Genomic DNA, 18,426 nt, shown 5'->3' with positions numbered 1-18,426 from the left:
AGGAACAACGAAGAAGGTCTCTGATTCTGGCTCTTAGGTACCAGAAGCTACAAGTACTCAGATCTTGTACATGAATAAAGTACAAGTACTCAGATCTGGTACTTGAGTAAAGTAGAAGTACTCAGATCTTGTACTTCTGTAAAGTAGAAGTACTCAGGTCTTGTACTTGAGTAAAAGTAGAAGTACTCAGATCTTGTACTTGAGTAAAGTAGAAGTACTCAGGTCTTGTACTTGAGTAAAGTAGAAGTACTCAGATCTTGTACTTGAGTAAAGTAGAAGTACTCAGATCTTGTACTTGAGTAAAAGTAGAAGTACTCAGATCTTGTACTTGAGTAAAGTAGAAGTACTCAGATCTTGTACTTGAGTAAAGTAGAAGTACTCAGGTCTTGTACTTGAGTAAAAGTAGAAGTACTCAGGTCTTGTACTTGAGTAAAAGTAGAAGTATCAGATCTTGTACTTGAGTAAAGTAGAAGTACTCACGATCTTGTACTTGAGTAAGTAGAAGTATCAGGTCTTGTACTTGAGTAAAGTAGAAGTACTCAGATCTTGTACTTGAGAACAGTAGAAGTACTCAGGTCTTGTACTTGAGTAAAAGTAGAAGTACTCAGTCTTGTACTTGAGTAAAGTAGAAGTACTCAGGTCTTGTACTTGAGTAAAGTAGAAAGTACTCAGGTCTTGTACTTGAGTCCTAAAGTAGAAGATTACCAGGCTTCACTGAAAAGTTAGTGGGGTACTCAGGGTCTTGTAACTGAGTCAAAGTAGAAGTACCAGGAGGCGTACTTGAGAAGGGTTAAGAAGTATCTCAGGCGGTACTGTAGTCAAGTAGTATTTAAAAAAGACTTTTCCTTTGCTACTTGGAAAGAGAACGTCTTCAGGTCCTTGTTACTAATATTCAAAGAAAACTCTTATCAGTCTTTTTTCTTAGTTGCGGCAAAGTACCCGGGTGTACCTCAGATGTTGTACCTTAGATAAGCAGTTATAGATAATCTGGTTTGGGGTACTTGAGAAAATAAAGTTCCCCTCTTGTACGAGTAAAGTATGAATAGGATCTGAATCTTTCTGACTTGAGGTATAAATGTAGAAGTAGTCATGTCTTTGTATCTTGTGTAAAATGTAAGAGGACACAGATTTTTTTACTGGGATTGTAAAGTAGAAGTACTCACAGGTTTTTGTAATCTTGAGTAAGTCTGGTACTTGGTGACTTTAGACTCGGAGTAGTTTCAGAGCTCTCAGGACGGATGGGAAATACAAACGGGTCCTGTTCAGATTCTTTCCCAGAGGAAATGAATGAACCCAGCTGAGACTTGGTTAATGTCTTCCTCTCACACGGGGAGCTTTCCGAATAATTGAGCTGCTTTTCTGTGAATAATTGAAACAGCTTCCACTTCCTGTGGATATATCAGCGCTACACCGCGGAGACCCTGCTGATTAATACTGGATTAAAATGCATCTGTGAGGAAACACCGTTACCTGTGTTGTTCTGGTTTCTGGATATTCTCCTTCCATCATTTAAATGACTTTTATTTTATTCTCTTTTTTGTTTCCATTTATAATTTTACTATCTAAGCGACTAAGCGTCTCTCTTTAGTGTCCCCTGGTCTCCAGCTGTGTGCGTCTCTCTTTAGTGTCCCCTGGTCTCCAGCTGTGTACGTCTCTCTTTAGTGTCCCCTGGTCTCCAGCTGTGTGCGTCTCTCTTTAGTGTCCCCTGGTCTCCAGCTGTGTGTGTCTCTCTTTACTGTCCCCTGGTCTCCAGCTGTGTGCGTCTCTCTTTACTGTCCCCTGGTCTCCAGCTGTGTGCGTCTCTCTTTAGTGTCTCCTGGTTTCCAGCTGTATGCGTCTCTCTTTAATGTCCCCTGGTCTCCAGCTGTGTGCGTCTCTCTTTAGTGTCCCCTGGTCTCCAGCTGTGTGCGTCTCTCTTTAGTGTCCCCTGGTCTCCAGCTGTGTGCGTCTCTCTTTAGTGTCCCCTGGTCTCCAGCTGTGTGCGTCTCTCTTTAGTGTCCCCTGGTCTCCAGCTGTGTGCGTCTCTCTTTAGTGTCCCTGGTCTCCAGCTGTGTGCGTCTCTCTTTAGTGTCCCCTGGTCTCCAGCTGTGTGCGTCTCTCTTTACTGTCCCCTGGTCTCCAGCTGTGTGCGTCTCTCTTTAGTGAAAACACATTTTTGTTCATTCGAAGCTCCACTGCTGTCTGTAAATAAACCTCCTGCCCTGCCTTGCACAAGTTAATGTCTGGGGAAACTGATTCTAAAGTATAATCCTGATTTAGTTTTAGAGCGATATATGTAGAGAGTGTGTGGTCTGCAGCTCCTCATCATTTCTCCACACTGAAAAAGCCAAGACCTCTTCCCCCAGAGCCCAGCAGGGGTCAGGAGAGATGTTCATGTGAGATCGTCCTTTAAATCCCTGCTGCACACCTCTCCCCGCGACTAAGTGACCTATTATTACTTGACTTTATATTCAATGCATAACAGGACCTGATGAAATGTGCAATCAACACTCACAGAGGACGGAATACCTCCAGGATGTTTGTGTGAAATCATCATTTCCTGTAGATGAATACAACTCTTCTGTCTGTGGTAAAAATGAATAGTGAACTTTATCGAAGTAAATGAGCAATACTGAAAAAGCACTCTGAAGTAAATACAAATAAAATACCATATAGATAGGCTAAGGGGCGGGACATCTCTCAGCGGTTAACCAATCACAACAGAGCCAGCCAGCTAACCAATCAGAGTAGACTGGGCTCTGGTTTTAGACAGAGGGTGAAAAGAGGAGCTGCAACACAGGCAGTATGAGAAACATAAAGAGATACTACATACTGATATACACCTGAACATCAGCAGGAGAGGACTCTTTAAAGTAGAGACACTACATACTGATATACACCTGAACATCAACAGGAGAGGACTCTTTAAAGTAGAGACTCTACAGACTGATATACACCTGAACATCAGCAGGAGAGGACTCTTTAAAGTAGAGACTCTACATACTGATATACACCTGAACATCAGCAGGAGAGGACTCTTTAAAGTAGAGACTCTACATGCTGATATACACCTGAACATCAGCAGGAGAGGACTCTTTAAAGTAGAGACTCTACATACTGATATACACCTGAACATCAGCAGGAGAGGACTCTTTAAAGTAGAGACACTACATACTGATATACACCTGAACATCAGCAGGAGAGGACTCTTTAAAGTAGAGACACTACATACTGATATACACCTGAACATCAGCAGGAGAGGACTCTTTAAAGTAGAGACTCTACATACTGATATACACCTGAACATCAGCAGGAGAGGACTCTTTAAAGTAGAGACGCTACATACTGATATACACCTGAACATCAGCAGGAGAGGACTCTTTAAAGTAGAGACACTACATACTGATATACACCTGAACATCAGCAGGAGAGGACTCTTTAAAGTAGAGACTCTACATACTGATATACACCTGAACATCAGCAGGAGAGGACTCTTTAAAGTAGAGACACTACATACTGATATACACCTGAACATCAGCAGGAGAGGACTCTTTAAAGTAGAGACACTACATACTGATATACACCTGAACATCAGCAGGAGAGGACTCTTTAAAGTAGAGACTCTACATACTGATATACACCTGAACATCAGCAGGAGAGGACTCTTTAAAGTAGAGACTCTACATACTGATATACACCTGAACATCAGCAGGAGAGGACTCTTTAAAATAGAGACTCTACATACTGATATACACCTGAACATCAGCAGGAGAGGACTCTTTAAAGTAGAGACACTACATACTGACATACACCTGAACATCAGCAGGAGAGGACTCTTTAAAGTAGAGACACTACATACTGATATACACCTGAACATCAGCAGGAGAGGACTCTTTAAAATAGAGACTCTACATACTGATATACACCTGAACATCAGCAGGAGAGGACTCTTTAAAGTAGAGACTCTACATACTGATATACACCTGAACATCAGCAGGAGAGGACTCTTTGATTGTGCTGCTTTATTGATCTGAGGGATAAAGAGCGTCACAGATGGAAGATAAGACGGCTGTAAAATATAGTGACAGCCTTCACTCTGAGGGCAAAGGGGCGGACAGAGGGGGGGCTGTTGTACTCTCTACTCTCAATATTACTGCAGTCATATAAATAATACACATTATTACTATAGAACCTTAGCTCAAAGTGATTTACAAAAAGGGGAAATTAAGACATATTTGCCACAATGAAAGTAAAACAATAATGATAATATTCAAATTAAGATACAAACATTATTAGAAATGCATAAAATACAACGGATTTTGATTCATTTAGCGTCGATTCTGAAGTTTAGTGGACTCCGGATCATCTGGATTGGACAGATGAAATGTCCCCAGTAGAGGTAATAATGTTCCCTCTGTGTCCAATGGTCTCAACACGACTCGTGGTATTCAGAATCAGCCCTCAGAGAGGACAGATATGATCACTTTCTGGTTAAAACTGACATTGTTGATGCTGAAAATGTCAGAAATGGATTCTCAATAAACCCCAAAAACGGTCCAAATCTCACAATCCATTTTTTACTGTTGTCCCTATAATGCCAATTAACACAATTGATTCTAATAGTGTTAAGGTTAGCATCCTGCAGTGCTGGGGACCCCTACCATACATAACACTTTGGGGTCTTCAACATTTCCGGGTTCAGAGTGCTGGCGAACTGCATCTCCGTCAATTGTTTCTTCTATTTCCACCTTTCCTGGCTCTTCCCTTCCCCTTTCCTCCCTCACTTTCCTTCCTCCCCCCCCCTCCCCTGTCTGCCAGCTCTCCGCCCATGCACACAGTCATTCAGTCACACACACACACACACACACACACACACACACACACACACACACACACACACACACACACACACACACACACACACACACACACACACACACACACACACACACAGATCACCTGCGGATGGATTTTAAAAACGCGAATCAAGTGGAGGCAGACGGACATGAATCAGCTGTTGGACGGACTTTACCTGTTGTTTTTAACCCTTTCTCTCCAGGAACATGTGGATCAGTACCGTTTCCTCTGCGCGTTTTGAGAATCCTATTTTTAAACCGCGAGCATGAAGGAGACGCGGGTGATGCCTGCAGGTGAACACGTTAACTGAGCGATCATCGAAGTGCTGAAGGAACGTTCTGAGCGACTTGGACTTCACATTTTTTTCCTTCTACTCCACTACACTTCAGAGGTAAATCGTGTACTTTTACTCCTCTACATGTATTTGATCCCTTCAGTTACTTTACAGATTAGGATTAATGATGGTAAATATAATCCCCTTAAATCAGACTGTAGTTCACCTGCAGTAAATCCAGCAGCTACCCTGCAGTATACAAAGCCATTCAAAGTAGCTGCACCTTTACCAGCTCTGAGAACACTTTAATGATCAATCATTATAAAACATATCAGAGATATTATTCTGAAATGGACCAATCAGACAATGACTACTTTTACTGTCGCTACTTTAAGTACATTTAGAGGAGAGTACTTTCTACTTTCACTGGAGGAACATTTAGAATACTTTCACTGTGACAGAGTATTCCTACACTCTGGTACTTCTACTTTACTCAAGTACAAGATCTGAGTACTTCTACTTTACTCAAGTACAAGATCTGAGTACTTCTACTTTACTCAAGTACAAGACCTGAGTACTTCTACTTTACTCAAGTACAAGATCTGAGTACTTCTACTTTACTCAGTACAAGATCTGAGTACTTCTACTTTACTCAAGTACAAGACCTGAGTACTTCTACTTTACTCAGTACAAGATCTGAGTACTTCTACTTTACTCAAGAACAAGATCTGAGTACTTCTACTTTACTCAAGTACAAGACCTGAGTACTTCTACTTTACTCAAGTACAAGACCTGAGTACTTCTACTTTACTCAAGTACAAGACCTGAGTACTTCTACTTTACTCAAGTACAAGATCTGAGTACTTCTACTTTACTCAAGTACAAGACCTGAGTACTTCTACTTTACTCAAGTACAAGACCTGAGTACTTCTACTTTACTCAAGTACAAGACCTGAGTACTTCTACTTTACTCAAGTACAAGACCTGAGTACTTCTACTTTACTCAAGTACAACTGAGACTCCTGAGTACTTCTACTTTACTCAAGTACAAGATCTGAGTACTTCTACTTTACTCAAGTACAAGACCTGAGTACTTCTACTTTACTCAAGTACAAGATCTGAGTACTTCTACTTTACTCAAGTACAAGATCTGAGTTCTTCTACTTTACTCAAGTACAAGATCTGAGTACTTCTACTTTACTCAAGTACAAGATCTGAGTACTTCTACTTTACTCAAGTACATATCTGAGTACTTGTCCCCCTCTTTAAGGACGGTCATTAAACAGTATTTCTCGGCCCTTCTTTCAGAGACACCCGTCAGTTGGACGGTTTCTGCCTCGGTGCCGGAGAGGATGCTCTCACAGGAAACCAAACTCACGCTAAGGTAAGGTGAACAAATGTCCAAAGGTTGTATTGATTTTTGCTTGTTTTAAGGGCTGGGTGATATATCGGTTTTACATAAATATCGTGATGTGTGAATCGAAAATGGGAACCGTGGTGCATTCTGGGCATGCTTTGAAGGAGAGCATCTTTCGCAGCAGCCGCCAATATATATCAGCGTTTCCCAGTCAGCTGTCCGCCGTTGAGCATCCAGAATGAATACTTAAAGATTCAAAGGCGTTTTGTCCTTTGCACAGCAGCTACAGGGTAGATATGGCAGCGAAAATGTGAAGTCTGATGTGGAATATAACCGTCCTTACAAAGAGACGCTCTGTGCAGAAACAGGAAAGGAGAAGGAGACATACTTTATGAATCCCTTACTGGGACATTTCTTTCCACACATGCAGGAGAGGTGGCAGAGCAGGGAGGCTGCCAGGTACCCGGCGCCAGCAAGTAGTTTCAGGGTTTGGTGCTTTGCTCAAGGGCACCTGGGCAGTGGCTCATGAGGAGAGCTGGCACCTCTCCAGCTAACAGCTCACTCCATTTTTCTTGAACCGACGTGAACCGGCGACCCTTTGGACCCCAGTCCAAGCCCTTACAGAGCGTTATTTCAGAATCTGTCCGTATGAATTAAGAGAAGTTCGATTACTGTTTCTGCTGTCGCTCCTCTCTGCTGTTTGGAGTTAGTCTCTACCCTGTCGCTCCTCTCTGCTGTTTGGAGTTAGTCTCTAAACCTGTCGCTCCTCTCTGCTGTTTGGAGTTAGTCTCTACCCCTGTCGCTCCTCTCTGCTGTTTGGAGTTAGTCTCTAAACCTGTCGCTCCTCTCTGCTGTTTGGAGTTAGTCTCTACCCCTGTCGCTCCTCTCTGCTGTTTGGAGTTAGTCTCTAAACCTGTCACTCCTCTCTGCTGTTTGGAGTTAGTCTCTACCGCTGTCGCTCCTCTCTGCTGTTTGGAGTTAGTCTCTACCCCTGTCGCTCCTCTCTGCTGTTTGGAGTTAGTCTCTACCCCTGTCGCTCCTCTCTGCTGTTTGGAGTTAGTCTCTAAACCTGTCACTCCTCTCTGCTGTTTGGAGTTAGTCTCTATCCCTGTCGCTCCTCTCTGCTGTTTGGAGTTAGTCTCTACCCCTGTCGCTCCTCTCTGCTGTTTGGAGTTATTCTCTACCCCTGTCGCTCCTCTCTGCTGTTTGGAGTTAGTCTTTACCCTTGTCGCTCCTCTCTGCTGTTTGGAGTTAGTTTCACAGAGCGTCCCGACCATGTTCTAACGTTCAAAGCGAAAAAGACATGGCTTCTGTACTGGTTCAGTCAAAAGGTTGCGGTCGCTAGTATCCTCCAAAGATGGCCGACTTGTCGTTGGTGACGTCACATCCTGTTAGGCAATATAGAGCGGTGCAGAGATGAGGTATTTTTGTAGGCCGACCCAGAAGTAAGCTGCACGGGTTCCTTCGACAAAAAAGCAATGCGATATCTCCAGAGGGTTCTGGAATATTGTAAAAAATAAGATCTGTGGAAAACGAACCTGTTTGATAAATGTTCTGTTCAGCCAGATAATCTCCACACGTCTACCCTACTCTAATAATGTTCGATGGGCACTGCTGGTGTGTTTGATGTCGTAGAGCAAACCGTGATCCGTCTCTTAAACTTGTGTCAGACACAGACCTTATTTCCAGCTAGGAGAAATCCCACTGACTCTGAATTGCTAACTCACTCCCGGGTTTTAGGACTCATTCCTGCACCACTCATAGTGATAGTCTTCATTACAGGAAAGGGGAGTGCTCTACCCAGCCTGTTTGACTTCGCTTCTCTCCGGCATACAGTCTGGAACAGCGTCATCGGATTTGGATTACTGTAATGGGTGGAAACTTGTCTGAAGTTTAACATCATTTGAGTTCCCTTCACCAATCGCTAACGTTTGGTAATGACGTATGTTCTGCACCGAAGGGCAGGCTCTCACCTGACGCTTCCTACTTCCGCTTTCACAACGACATGTGTCGGTGTTGTCAATGTAACCTAAGGATTCAGGGGACAGTTCGTAACTCGAAACAATGATTTGAAAAAAAGGAAGGCGATGATATATATACTAAACTGTCAAATTTAGGTTTAGTGGTTGTCAACACCCCGCTAGTGGCGTCTCTTCCTCCGTCGCCATTGTTGAACTACAGACTCGACTACAATTCAAAATCGGCATCAACTTTGACGTAATCGCTCTCAACCCCGCCCCCTGTTCGCTGATTGGACCGATAGGATTCTGAGTTCCGGTAATCGTACGCAATGAGTTCTTGCCCAGTCTCACTCACAGGAGCAAGATGAAATTGGGCGGAAGTACGTAGGCTGGTATAGCCAGGCTATGCTTTACCAGAGAACTTTTAATATTGACGAGAACGTTCACTCTCAAAACCGTTCCGGTATGGTACTGCACCTGGGGGGCGCTGGTGGGCCAGTGCAGAATGAATGTGGTCCTATGGAGCCCCACCCATAGATTCCTACATTTCTTTGGATATAATTTTTTTTTAAATCACTGCTATAGTTTTTTAAACATGGAATGGATAATCCTCACAAACGACACATAGCTAGTATTTTATATTCGCTTGATTTTGACTAAAATTAGGTTTTTGTAAATCGGATGACGTCATGCGTGATAAATTGCTTTACGGCACCTTGTGTCTCTCCTTCCCTTTCCTTTCCCTCGCAGCAACAGCTGCATACGATCGCAGCTGATTTGGCTCCGTGGGACTGATTTGAACTCGGCTCTACATGTTTTGAAAAGGTGTGACATTATTTGATACTCATAATTTACAAATCGTTGTTGATGTTCTGTGGACAGGTACCACAAAGCGTATTCTTCGGTCGTAACCAGTCGTGAGTTCTTCATTGACCAATCGGCTTTCATTAGCCAGATGCTAGCAGAACCTGGGTCGCAACTGCCCAACCTGTAAGAAAACAAAAGGCTATGACCCCCAGATTATTCCACTTTTGACGAAAAATCCCTGTCGACCTCTCGGAAACCACAGTAGTATTTTGGATTTTGTAGACGATATGCTAGGAGAATGATGTAGCTAGCCGCCTAGCTCCATAGGGGTCCATGTATTCTGCACTCGCCCGCGATCGCCCCCTAGGTGAACTGCAGCCAAATTCGGTACAATGGGGGTGAATAGAGAGTGAAGGGGCTTTCCGTAGACGGGCTTTGGCTTTACCCACTGTCAGTGCCCGGTCCGTTCCCCCCCGGCTGCATATGCGCGTGATGACGTACGCGGAAACTCAACGTTTTCCTGCCCGATTTGTACCACGCATATCTGGCAGCCAGTTAGTCTACCTAACCGTAAACAGCTGGAAGTTCACAGAAGCTGTCTGTATATAGAATGTACTGCTTGATATTGGCGATCGGAAACAGTTTGTTATTTTTGCGCATGTGCAGCCGGGGGGGGGGGGGGGGGGGAACGGATCGGGCCCTGACACCCACCCTCACCCTGTGATGGAGGTGGGCTGGACCGTCAGTTGTTCTCTCTTCTTCGGGGAGTTTTCCTCCCACGACTCGGTGGCCCTGGTCTCACAAAGGCCACTCAGGGCCGGCGAAAAATGATTACAGGGAAGTCGACCGTGACCAACCGAAGCAGGTCTCACTGCGCTATTAGATTTAATTACAGGGGAAAGGACACATCAATGTTGAAGCAAAACATGTGAGAAATATCCCAGAGTGTACTCGACCTCGAATTCGTCTTAGAGCTGCAACAATGATCTCTTTAATTGATATTTTTAATGCAGAACAGCAGCCGGCAGTCAGACCCCAGACATATTCAGCGTAGTGCAAGGCTAAGAAAAGCTGCACATCATTTCAGTTTGAGGAGCTAATGAATGACACGTGTTTCTGCAGCTTGAATCTGAAATGCAGTTCTGAGCAGAAGTGTAAAACGATTTCAAAATAATAATAATCGTCTTTGCTTTCTCAGTGGATTCCTCACTCCGTCAGGGACTTGTATTTATAGCGAATACATCTTTACTATGAGAGTTTACATTTTATTTACAGTTTTACAAGATACAGTATATATATGTATATTCAATCCCTTATGGACATTTAATTTTCTCTTATAGAAAATCATTCACATAATAAACACCTCCTCCAAAACCTAATTTAGCAAACCAATAAACAAGAAAAACATACGAAAACCAAAGAGATGAAATAAACCCTGTAAGAAAACACAAAGCCCTTGCTTCAAAATGATCTTCCAAATACTCCGTTGAGCAGGAAACCAAGTCTTTTGTCTTGAAACAGATAGGAACATTTCCATCTTCTTAAGAATGGAAATCCAGTCTCTATTGGTGTGGATGTTAGGGTGCTTCCCTCTCTCACCGCTGCTCTTCTGAAGGCCTCCCACACGGTTAGTATTTCCCCCTCAATGGGCACTGTTCCTCCTTATGTTGACAGTCCCCACAGTTATATATTATTACATAAACAGCATTTTATTCCACGGTACCGCATTCATTTCACCTTCTGTTTTACATGTACACAGTATTTCCATATTCACCGTGGAGGCATAGCTCTGTGTCATCGCTCTGTTTGACCTCCTTCATTGCTCGGTTCCCAGTTGGACGAGCCTGGGAAGTCGGGTTGTCATTGCTAACAACTGCGCTTTAGCTATTGTGCATTTTAAAAATAAAGCCTTGGATCTGGAATCAGGTTTGGTCCCGACTCAAATCTCTGCGCTTCCTTCATGCTGCATGGGTTGTGAGTGTCTCCTCTGTGTGTGTCCACAGCTAACCGGGATAAATAATTCAGCTGTGGTGGAAGTGGACTTCCTGCTGGTGCCAAAGGATGACGGGCTCGAAGCAGGGTGCCGCTCTCCTGCTGGTTCTGCTGGTTCTGCTCGACCTTCAGCGGGTCGCTGGGCGATCCTCTCGCCACCGCAGAGGGCACAACGAAACCCGGGCGCAGCAGAACATCACGCTGGCCGTCATCTTACCACAGACCAACACCAAATACCCGTGGGCGTGGCCTCGCATCGGGCCGGCCCTGGAGCGAGCGGTCAGAACCGTCAACGCCGACCCCACGCTGCTCCCGGACCACCACCTGACTTACGTCTTCAGGAACAGCGAGGACAAGAATAACATCTGCTCCGAGTCCACCGCGCCGCTCATGGCCGTGGACCTTAAGTTCATGTACAACCCGTGGGCTTTCATCGGGCCGGGCTGCTCCTACGCTTCCTCCCCCGTCGGTCTCTTCACCACCCACTGGGACGTCCCGATGGTTACCGCGGGCGCGACGGCCGTGGCCTTTCACGGAGCCGTCTACCCGTCCATCACCAACACGGGCCCCACGCACAAAAAGCTGGGGAAGTTCGCCCTGCGGATCTGCGAGCAGTTTGGGTGGCAGGAGCACGTGATGCTCGTGTTCAGCGACATCAAGGAGGGCGACCGGCCGTGCTACTTCGCGGTGGAGGGCTTGTACATGGAGCTGACCAGCATCAACATCACGCTGGCGGACGGAGTGTTCGAGGAGAACAAGCCGGTCAACTACTCGCACATCGTCTCTGATATCCAGAGATACGGCCGAGGTGAGTTTGCTGCTGGGTCTCCGTCCACGTGCTTCTGCTTTCGGTGTTCAGTGTGTTCCAATAGGTGGTCCGAGGACCGGATGGTGCACTCATAATGACAGCTGTCTCGGCTACATAACAGGAGCACTTCATTCAAAGAATTGCTTATAGTCATTGCTGTTGCCTTTCAAAGCGTCTCCAGCTTTAGCAACTCGCCCAAAACTGATTTGACGCTTTTTATTAAATGTTGTTAAACGACAAACTGACTATTTCCGTTAGCAGTATCTGTTGGATTACCTCAACAACCTTAGGGAAGAACAGACCGAGACATTTAGCATCACACTGATTTTAGTCATTGAAAACCTGCCTTTCATGAAGCAGATTCAGGCAGGATCACACTTAAAGTATGATCCTGCAGAACAGAGATGTCATCTGATCAACGAACACCCAAAAGATCACTTGTAGGACGGGATGGAGATGTGTGAACATCGTTGTTAACTTTCTGAAACTCTGGAATAGAAATCTCTCTTGTTGTCCAAAAGAAGCCCTCTTAGCTTAGCCTGGTCCTGCCAGACTCTCTACTACATTTCATACAGAGAGTCTGGTCTCTCTCCAATGACAAGCGTTAATTTACTTGAAGGCGGGTAATCTGTTGAAGTTGAAAACTATTGGATCTCCCCAGTGCCAATCTGGATCTGCCATAACCAATCGCTAACGTTTGGTCGTGACCTAAGTCATGCGCCGGAACCGACCGGACATCATGGCCACCAACAAAACTCAACAACGCTTTTCTTGCTTCGGTTTTAACTTTAGGATATTCGGCAGCGTCGCCACAACTGACCGAATATCTTCGCTCGCATCTTCAACCTCAACGTCATCGTTCTCAGCCACTCTCTCTGGTCGCTGATTGGACCGCCAAAAATGTGGCTGGAGAAAACCCAACGATGTACCGAAAGCTCAGACGTAGTACTGAAGCGAAATCAAAATTGAGCAGAAATACGGAGGAGGGCGGAGCCGGGCTACTCTTAGCTAGCTATCAGTGTCTACTTCCTGTGAGGACCCGGCAGCCATGCGTTATTACAGACACGCGGTCCAAATCCACACGTGTTCAGAGTACATGGCAGTCTACAAGGGAAGTATCCAGATGAAGAAAAAGGAGGAGGAACCCCTACTGGTGTTAGGAGCATTTTAGGGTTGGGGTAATTCACAGTTACAGCCCCAGAAAAAAGAAGAGACCACTTCAGCAGGATCAGTTCCTCTTGTTTCATTTTGTATAGGTACGTCTTTGAGTTCAAGGGTTTTATTTATTGTATTCTATAAACTGCTAAGAAGGTTTCTCTGTGTTGGAGTTCAACACACACTTGACTGGGCGGCCATGATGAAGATTTAAGAAACATTTGGAGCGGCCTCTTTATTTTTTACAGAGCTGAATACAGACTAGTGCGATATCTGTTTGGGGCAGAATGAGACTAGTCTGCAAAAAGACAAGATCTACCTTTATTTATCCTCGTGGGGAAACTCAAGCGTTTAAGGATGTCTAAAAACTAGTCAGACTCAAGCTGCAATGATGAGTCTACGCCAGAGAAGCAATCAGCCACTGTGTTGATAATCAAGCAATCATTTAGGAAGCTTTTTAATTGGCAGAGCTGTGTTTAGCCTCTCAAACAGAGATGACTCATTTCAAAGTGCATTTCTTTACGATTGAGTCAAAACAAGTCATTTATCACCTATAACTGCGAGAAGAAGTAAGAATGAATAATATATGAAATGGCTGTAATGGTTTAATCGTCCAATATCGACGCCATGCAGTGTCCTGTTGAACCATAGTCCTAACGTTCAGTGCTCTACGGCTCCGGATCAATGGAAGTGGAACATCTAAAACTAGTTCCTTGGACTTTGAAATAAGAAAAAAGGAGCGTTTCTGCAGCTTTAAAAGTCCCCAAAATATGAAGGGCTCGCATCGTTGAGCCAAGCGGACTTTAATGCTAATACAACTGGCTTACTCTTTGTGGCGCTTTGATCAGATTTACATGATTGCTGAAGACTCCAACAGGCTTCCTGATGTCTGCAGTGTGTGTAATTATTGAGCCAGACATTCAGGGTTTATTGAGCAGTGCTCCCTGAGGCCCGCTATTGATGCTTTTGCTTTTACCGCCTGTAAAGAGACTCGATGTGTCCCTTTACGTGTCCCGTTTCCAGTAATCCAATCCTAAAGAGGATTCCTTCAGATACAAACTGAACGCTGCGTCCTCTCACTGCCGTTATCAAACATCTCATCGTGAGCTCGCGCCTCATTATGCATCGTCAGAATTCAGTTTCAGTCTGCAGGAAGGACAAATACAGAGAGAAAAGGCAAACCTGCAGAGAGGACATAGCAGGAGAGGACCGAGTGTAGAGCCGTACGTCCCATAAACACTCCTCTCGAATCACAGCCTCAGTGCGTATCCGGGGCTCAGTATGAATCATTTACAAAGCACAACGTTTCAAGCCTCCTCGGAGTATTCACCCGGTGCTTATAGTCATTGCTGTTGCCTTTCAGAGCGTCTCCAGCTTTATCAGCCTCCCACAGAAACTGATTTCACGCTTTTTATTAAATGTTGTTAAACGACAAACTGACTATTTCCGTTAGCAGTATGCTCTGTTGGATTACCTCAACAACCTTAGGGAAGAACAGACCGAGACATTTAGCATCAACACTGATTTTATTCATAGAAAACCTGCCTTTCATGAAGCAGATTCAGGCAGGATCACACTTAAAGTATGATTCTGCAGAACGGAGATGTCATCTGATCCTTTACGACAAACACAAGAGGGGGGAGGATCTAAGTGTCAGCACTGTGGACCGCTGTCTCTCCTCCTGTCAGTGAGAGTTATTATAGACTGTCCACACGAGTTTTAGTCTGCATTTTCACAATGAATTTCTCCTCATTTTAGTTTAGTAATACTCCGAGTGCTTCCTCCTCCTCCGTGTGTTTGACGTGTCAATAATGAATATGTATAAAGAACAAGGCAGGAGTTCCACACCGTCCTTGTGAGTGAGTGTGTGCTTGTCTTCCTCCTCTGATCTGCTCCTCATGGTTTCTGGTATCGCTGTCCTCTCGGCTTCTTGCTCCGTCAGGCTGTTTAGTGCCGGCCTCGGGGCACCATCACTGCAGCAGCAGCCAGAAATATGATCCCGATCGATGCGTCCATGGGCCAGACGGCAGCCGGCGCTGTGACTGGCTGAGCCCCGGGGCCCCAGTGGAAAAGTGTGCACCGGTAAATGATGCAGCACATTTCCAGAATAGAGGACGGTGCTCAGCAGCAACCGGCTGAGGTCTTTTTAATTAGAGGACTCCTATTATGCTATATCTGAACAATATATTGTAGGTCCATATCTATACAAAGCATGTCTGTGAAGTGTTGGGTTCAAAATACTAAACAGATCCCCCATTGAAGCCATGCCTCATCCCCCTCTATTTCAGCCCTGTTCCTGAAGTGCTGATTCTGTGACTGTAGCTTTGAATCTGAGACATCCTCAGAGACATTATCTGTGTTATATAAACGACTCTGTCCCTCCTGCAGACATCCTGCACAGAGACACAGAGGTGTTGCGGAGGGGATTCAGCTCACGACTGTGTATTGTGGACGATAGGGTGAAACGTGTCACGTGGGCGGGACGTTGCCAGGAGTTCAGTGTAAAGCCAGCCTGCATTTCAGTTATGACGTCATAACGGCAGCAAATCTGGATCAGCTGGTTTGTACCCCCGTTTTAGAGATGTGGGTAAGGAGGAAAAGAGAGAGGGTTGTATTTTCGGACACTTTGTGAGTATCATAACACACCGGGGACACATTTATGTATAAAAGACATCAAAAGGACAGAGAGGACGTTGGTGCGGGACATGTTACTGCGCTGCTGAGAGCTAGTTTAGATATAAATATAATGAAACTATTGGCTTGCCAATATAAAACCCAGCGCTGTCCTACGGTTTGCACAGACTAAGCGACACAAGGAATTCGATTCATGTACAGAATATATTTTTCATCCATCTGTAGAGACCCTGGTTTTCTCTGGCGATCTCCACCGCTGCACAGTGTGGTGTATTGACCCAGCTGCTGCTTCCTCCTCTGTTCAGTAATCCTCTTTTGGGTTCAGGAAGGATTAATCCACAGATCGATTCTTCTTTATGAACTTCTGAGTTTCGGGGACGAATCTCACAAAACCTCTCTGGGAGTCGCCCTGTATCACTTAGTCTTTCAGACTATAGAGTACATGACGCCTCACCTGCACAGTTAAAGATAACATGTCAGAAAGCTTGTGATATGAAGAGTGATTCCTGGTGATATCAGTTTCTACCCTGTTCATCTGCAGTGTGAACAACATCTCTGAGGGCTGGTTCCTCCCAGCAGCACACTCCTCTCTCTGAAGCGTCTCACCTTCACCTTATCACTGATAACATGCAGATCATGACTTTACATGTCATATATTTTAAGAGGTTCCGCTCTGTAAAGACTCTAGCAACACTGGCTTTATCCAATGTTCATATTTCTGTGCTGGAAATGAGCATCTAATTAGAGACTGTCTCATTTGCATATTTGAAGTGATGATTATTTGCAGCTCTTTGTCTGAACGACGTCGAAATGAATGTGAAACGAAATGTATTTTGAATAAGATGGAAACGTATTCAGATATATTTAGATTTATTCCACGCAGGATTTTTGCTGTAGCAAGAAAAACAACACATCCAAAACAAAGATCTGCTTTGTGGAGTTGATTTTAGACCGGAGGAAGATATGGATTTGTCTTTGAGGAGAAAGGCCTCTTGCTGCTCTGGGTAATAACGTGCTGTCACTGAGCTGAAGTTTAGTAACGGAGTCGTAAATCCCGCTCACAGTCCTTCCTCTATCTGCAGAGGTGTATAAATCTGTAAAGCAGCACAGACAAACACACAGCGTTCAGCGGTTCCCACACATGAAGCCTCCCGGCTGGGCATTTATTAACAGAGGTCGGGACCTGCGGCCTTAAATGGAAACCACAGCCCGCCTATCAGATCTGTAGGTATTTCCTGAAAAACACAGCGGGCTAATTTTACCTCTGTCTGTTGTCCCCTCCATCAAACATGCAGGGAAAATGTGCTTTATGTAACCAGTAAGAGGGTCTCTTTATCCAAACCAGTATCAGGGTCTCTTTATCCAAACCAGTAACAGGGTCTCTTTATCCAAACCAGTAACAGGGTCTCTTTATCCAAACCAGTAACAGGGTCTCTTTATCCAAACCAGTATCAGGGTCTCTGCTCCTCTTACTGGGGGCGTCCCCCCTCAAACCAAAACGCAGATTTCCCCGTAAAATGTGAGAGTGATCAGGACCCTAACCCTCTGTGGGTCAGAGAGGGTTTAATGAGTCCAGAGATATGGAGTGGGGGGCACTTTAAGTGAGAGTACATCTACTCAAGTACTTTACTTAAGTATTTATGTTTGATGCACAATGACTACTTTTACTCAAGTACAAGATCTGAGTACTTCTACTTTTACTCGAGTACAAAACCTGAGTACTTCTACTTTACTCAAGTACAAGAGCTGAGTACTTCTAATTTTACTCAAGTACAAGACCTGAGTACTTCTACTTTTACTCAAGTACAAGATCTGAGTACTTCTACTTTTACTCAAGTACAAGACCTGAGTACTTCTACTTTTACTCAAGTACAAGACCTGAGTACTTCTACTTTTACTCAAGTACAAGATCTGAGTACTTCTACTTTTACTCGAGTACAAGATCTGAGTACTTCTACTTTTACTCGAGTACAGATCTAAGTACTTCTACTTTTACTCAAGTACAAGATCTGAGTACTTCTACTTTTACTCAAGTACAAGATCTGAGTACTTCTACTTTTACTCGAGTACAGATCTAAGTACTTCTACTTTTACTCGAGTACAAAACCTGAGTACTTCTACTTTTACTCAAGTACAAGACCTGAGTACTTCTACTTTTACTCGAGTACAAAACCTGAGTACTTCTACTTTTACTCAAGTACAAGATCTGAGTACTTCTACTTTTACTCGAGTACAAAACCTGAGTACTTCTACTTTTACTCAAGTACAGGATCTGAGTACTTCTACTTTTACTCAAGTACAGGATCTGAGTACTTCTACTTTGCTCAAGTACAACATCTGAGTACTTCTACTTTTACTCAAGTACAAGATCTGAGTACTTCTACTTTTACTCGAGTACAAAACCTGAGTACTTCTACTTTTACTCAAGTACAAGATCTGAGTACTTCTACTTTTACTCGAGTACAGACCTGAGTACTTCTACTTTTACTCGAGTACAGACCTGAGTACTTCTACTTTTACTCGAGTACAGACCTGAGTACTTCTACTTTTACTCGAGTACAGACCTGAGTACTTCTACTTTTACTCGAGTACAGACCTGAGT

At 44.3% G+C, this 18,426-nt stretch overlaps 1 protein-coding gene across 2 annotated transcripts in view; it reads left to right on the top strand.

Annotated features, from left to right (window-relative positions):
- Window positions 1-4,930: 4,930 nt before the first annotated feature.
- The window catches only part of LOC134862243 (atrial natriuretic peptide receptor 1-like), a 58,425-nt gene continuing 44,929 nt past the window's right edge, over window positions 4,931-18,426 (top strand). Inside the window, exons 1-3 of one of the 2 annotated variants that reach the window (XM_063880031.1) lie at window positions 4,931-5,227; window positions 6,419-6,494; window positions 11,239-12,035. In XM_063880031.1, the coding sequence (XP_063736101.1) occupies window positions 11,297-12,035 (739 nt within the window). In that variant the 5' untranslated portion in view covers window positions 4,931-5,227; window positions 6,419-6,494; window positions 11,239-11,296. The remainder of the gene's footprint in view (window positions 5,228-6,418; window positions 6,495-11,238; window positions 12,036-18,426) is intronic. The other variant, XM_063880032.1, reaches the window with a different exon arrangement.

This window comes from Eleginops maclovinus, chromosome 3 (assembly GCF_036324505.1).
Source record: "Eleginops maclovinus isolate JMC-PN-2008 ecotype Puerto Natales chromosome 3, JC_Emac_rtc_rv5, whole genome shotgun sequence".
NCBI lineage: Eukaryota > Metazoa > Chordata > Actinopteri > Perciformes > Eleginopidae > Eleginops > Eleginops maclovinus.
The sequence above is the reverse complement of the archived record's forward strand: the minus strand, read 5'-3'. Positions and strand labels throughout refer to the sequence as shown.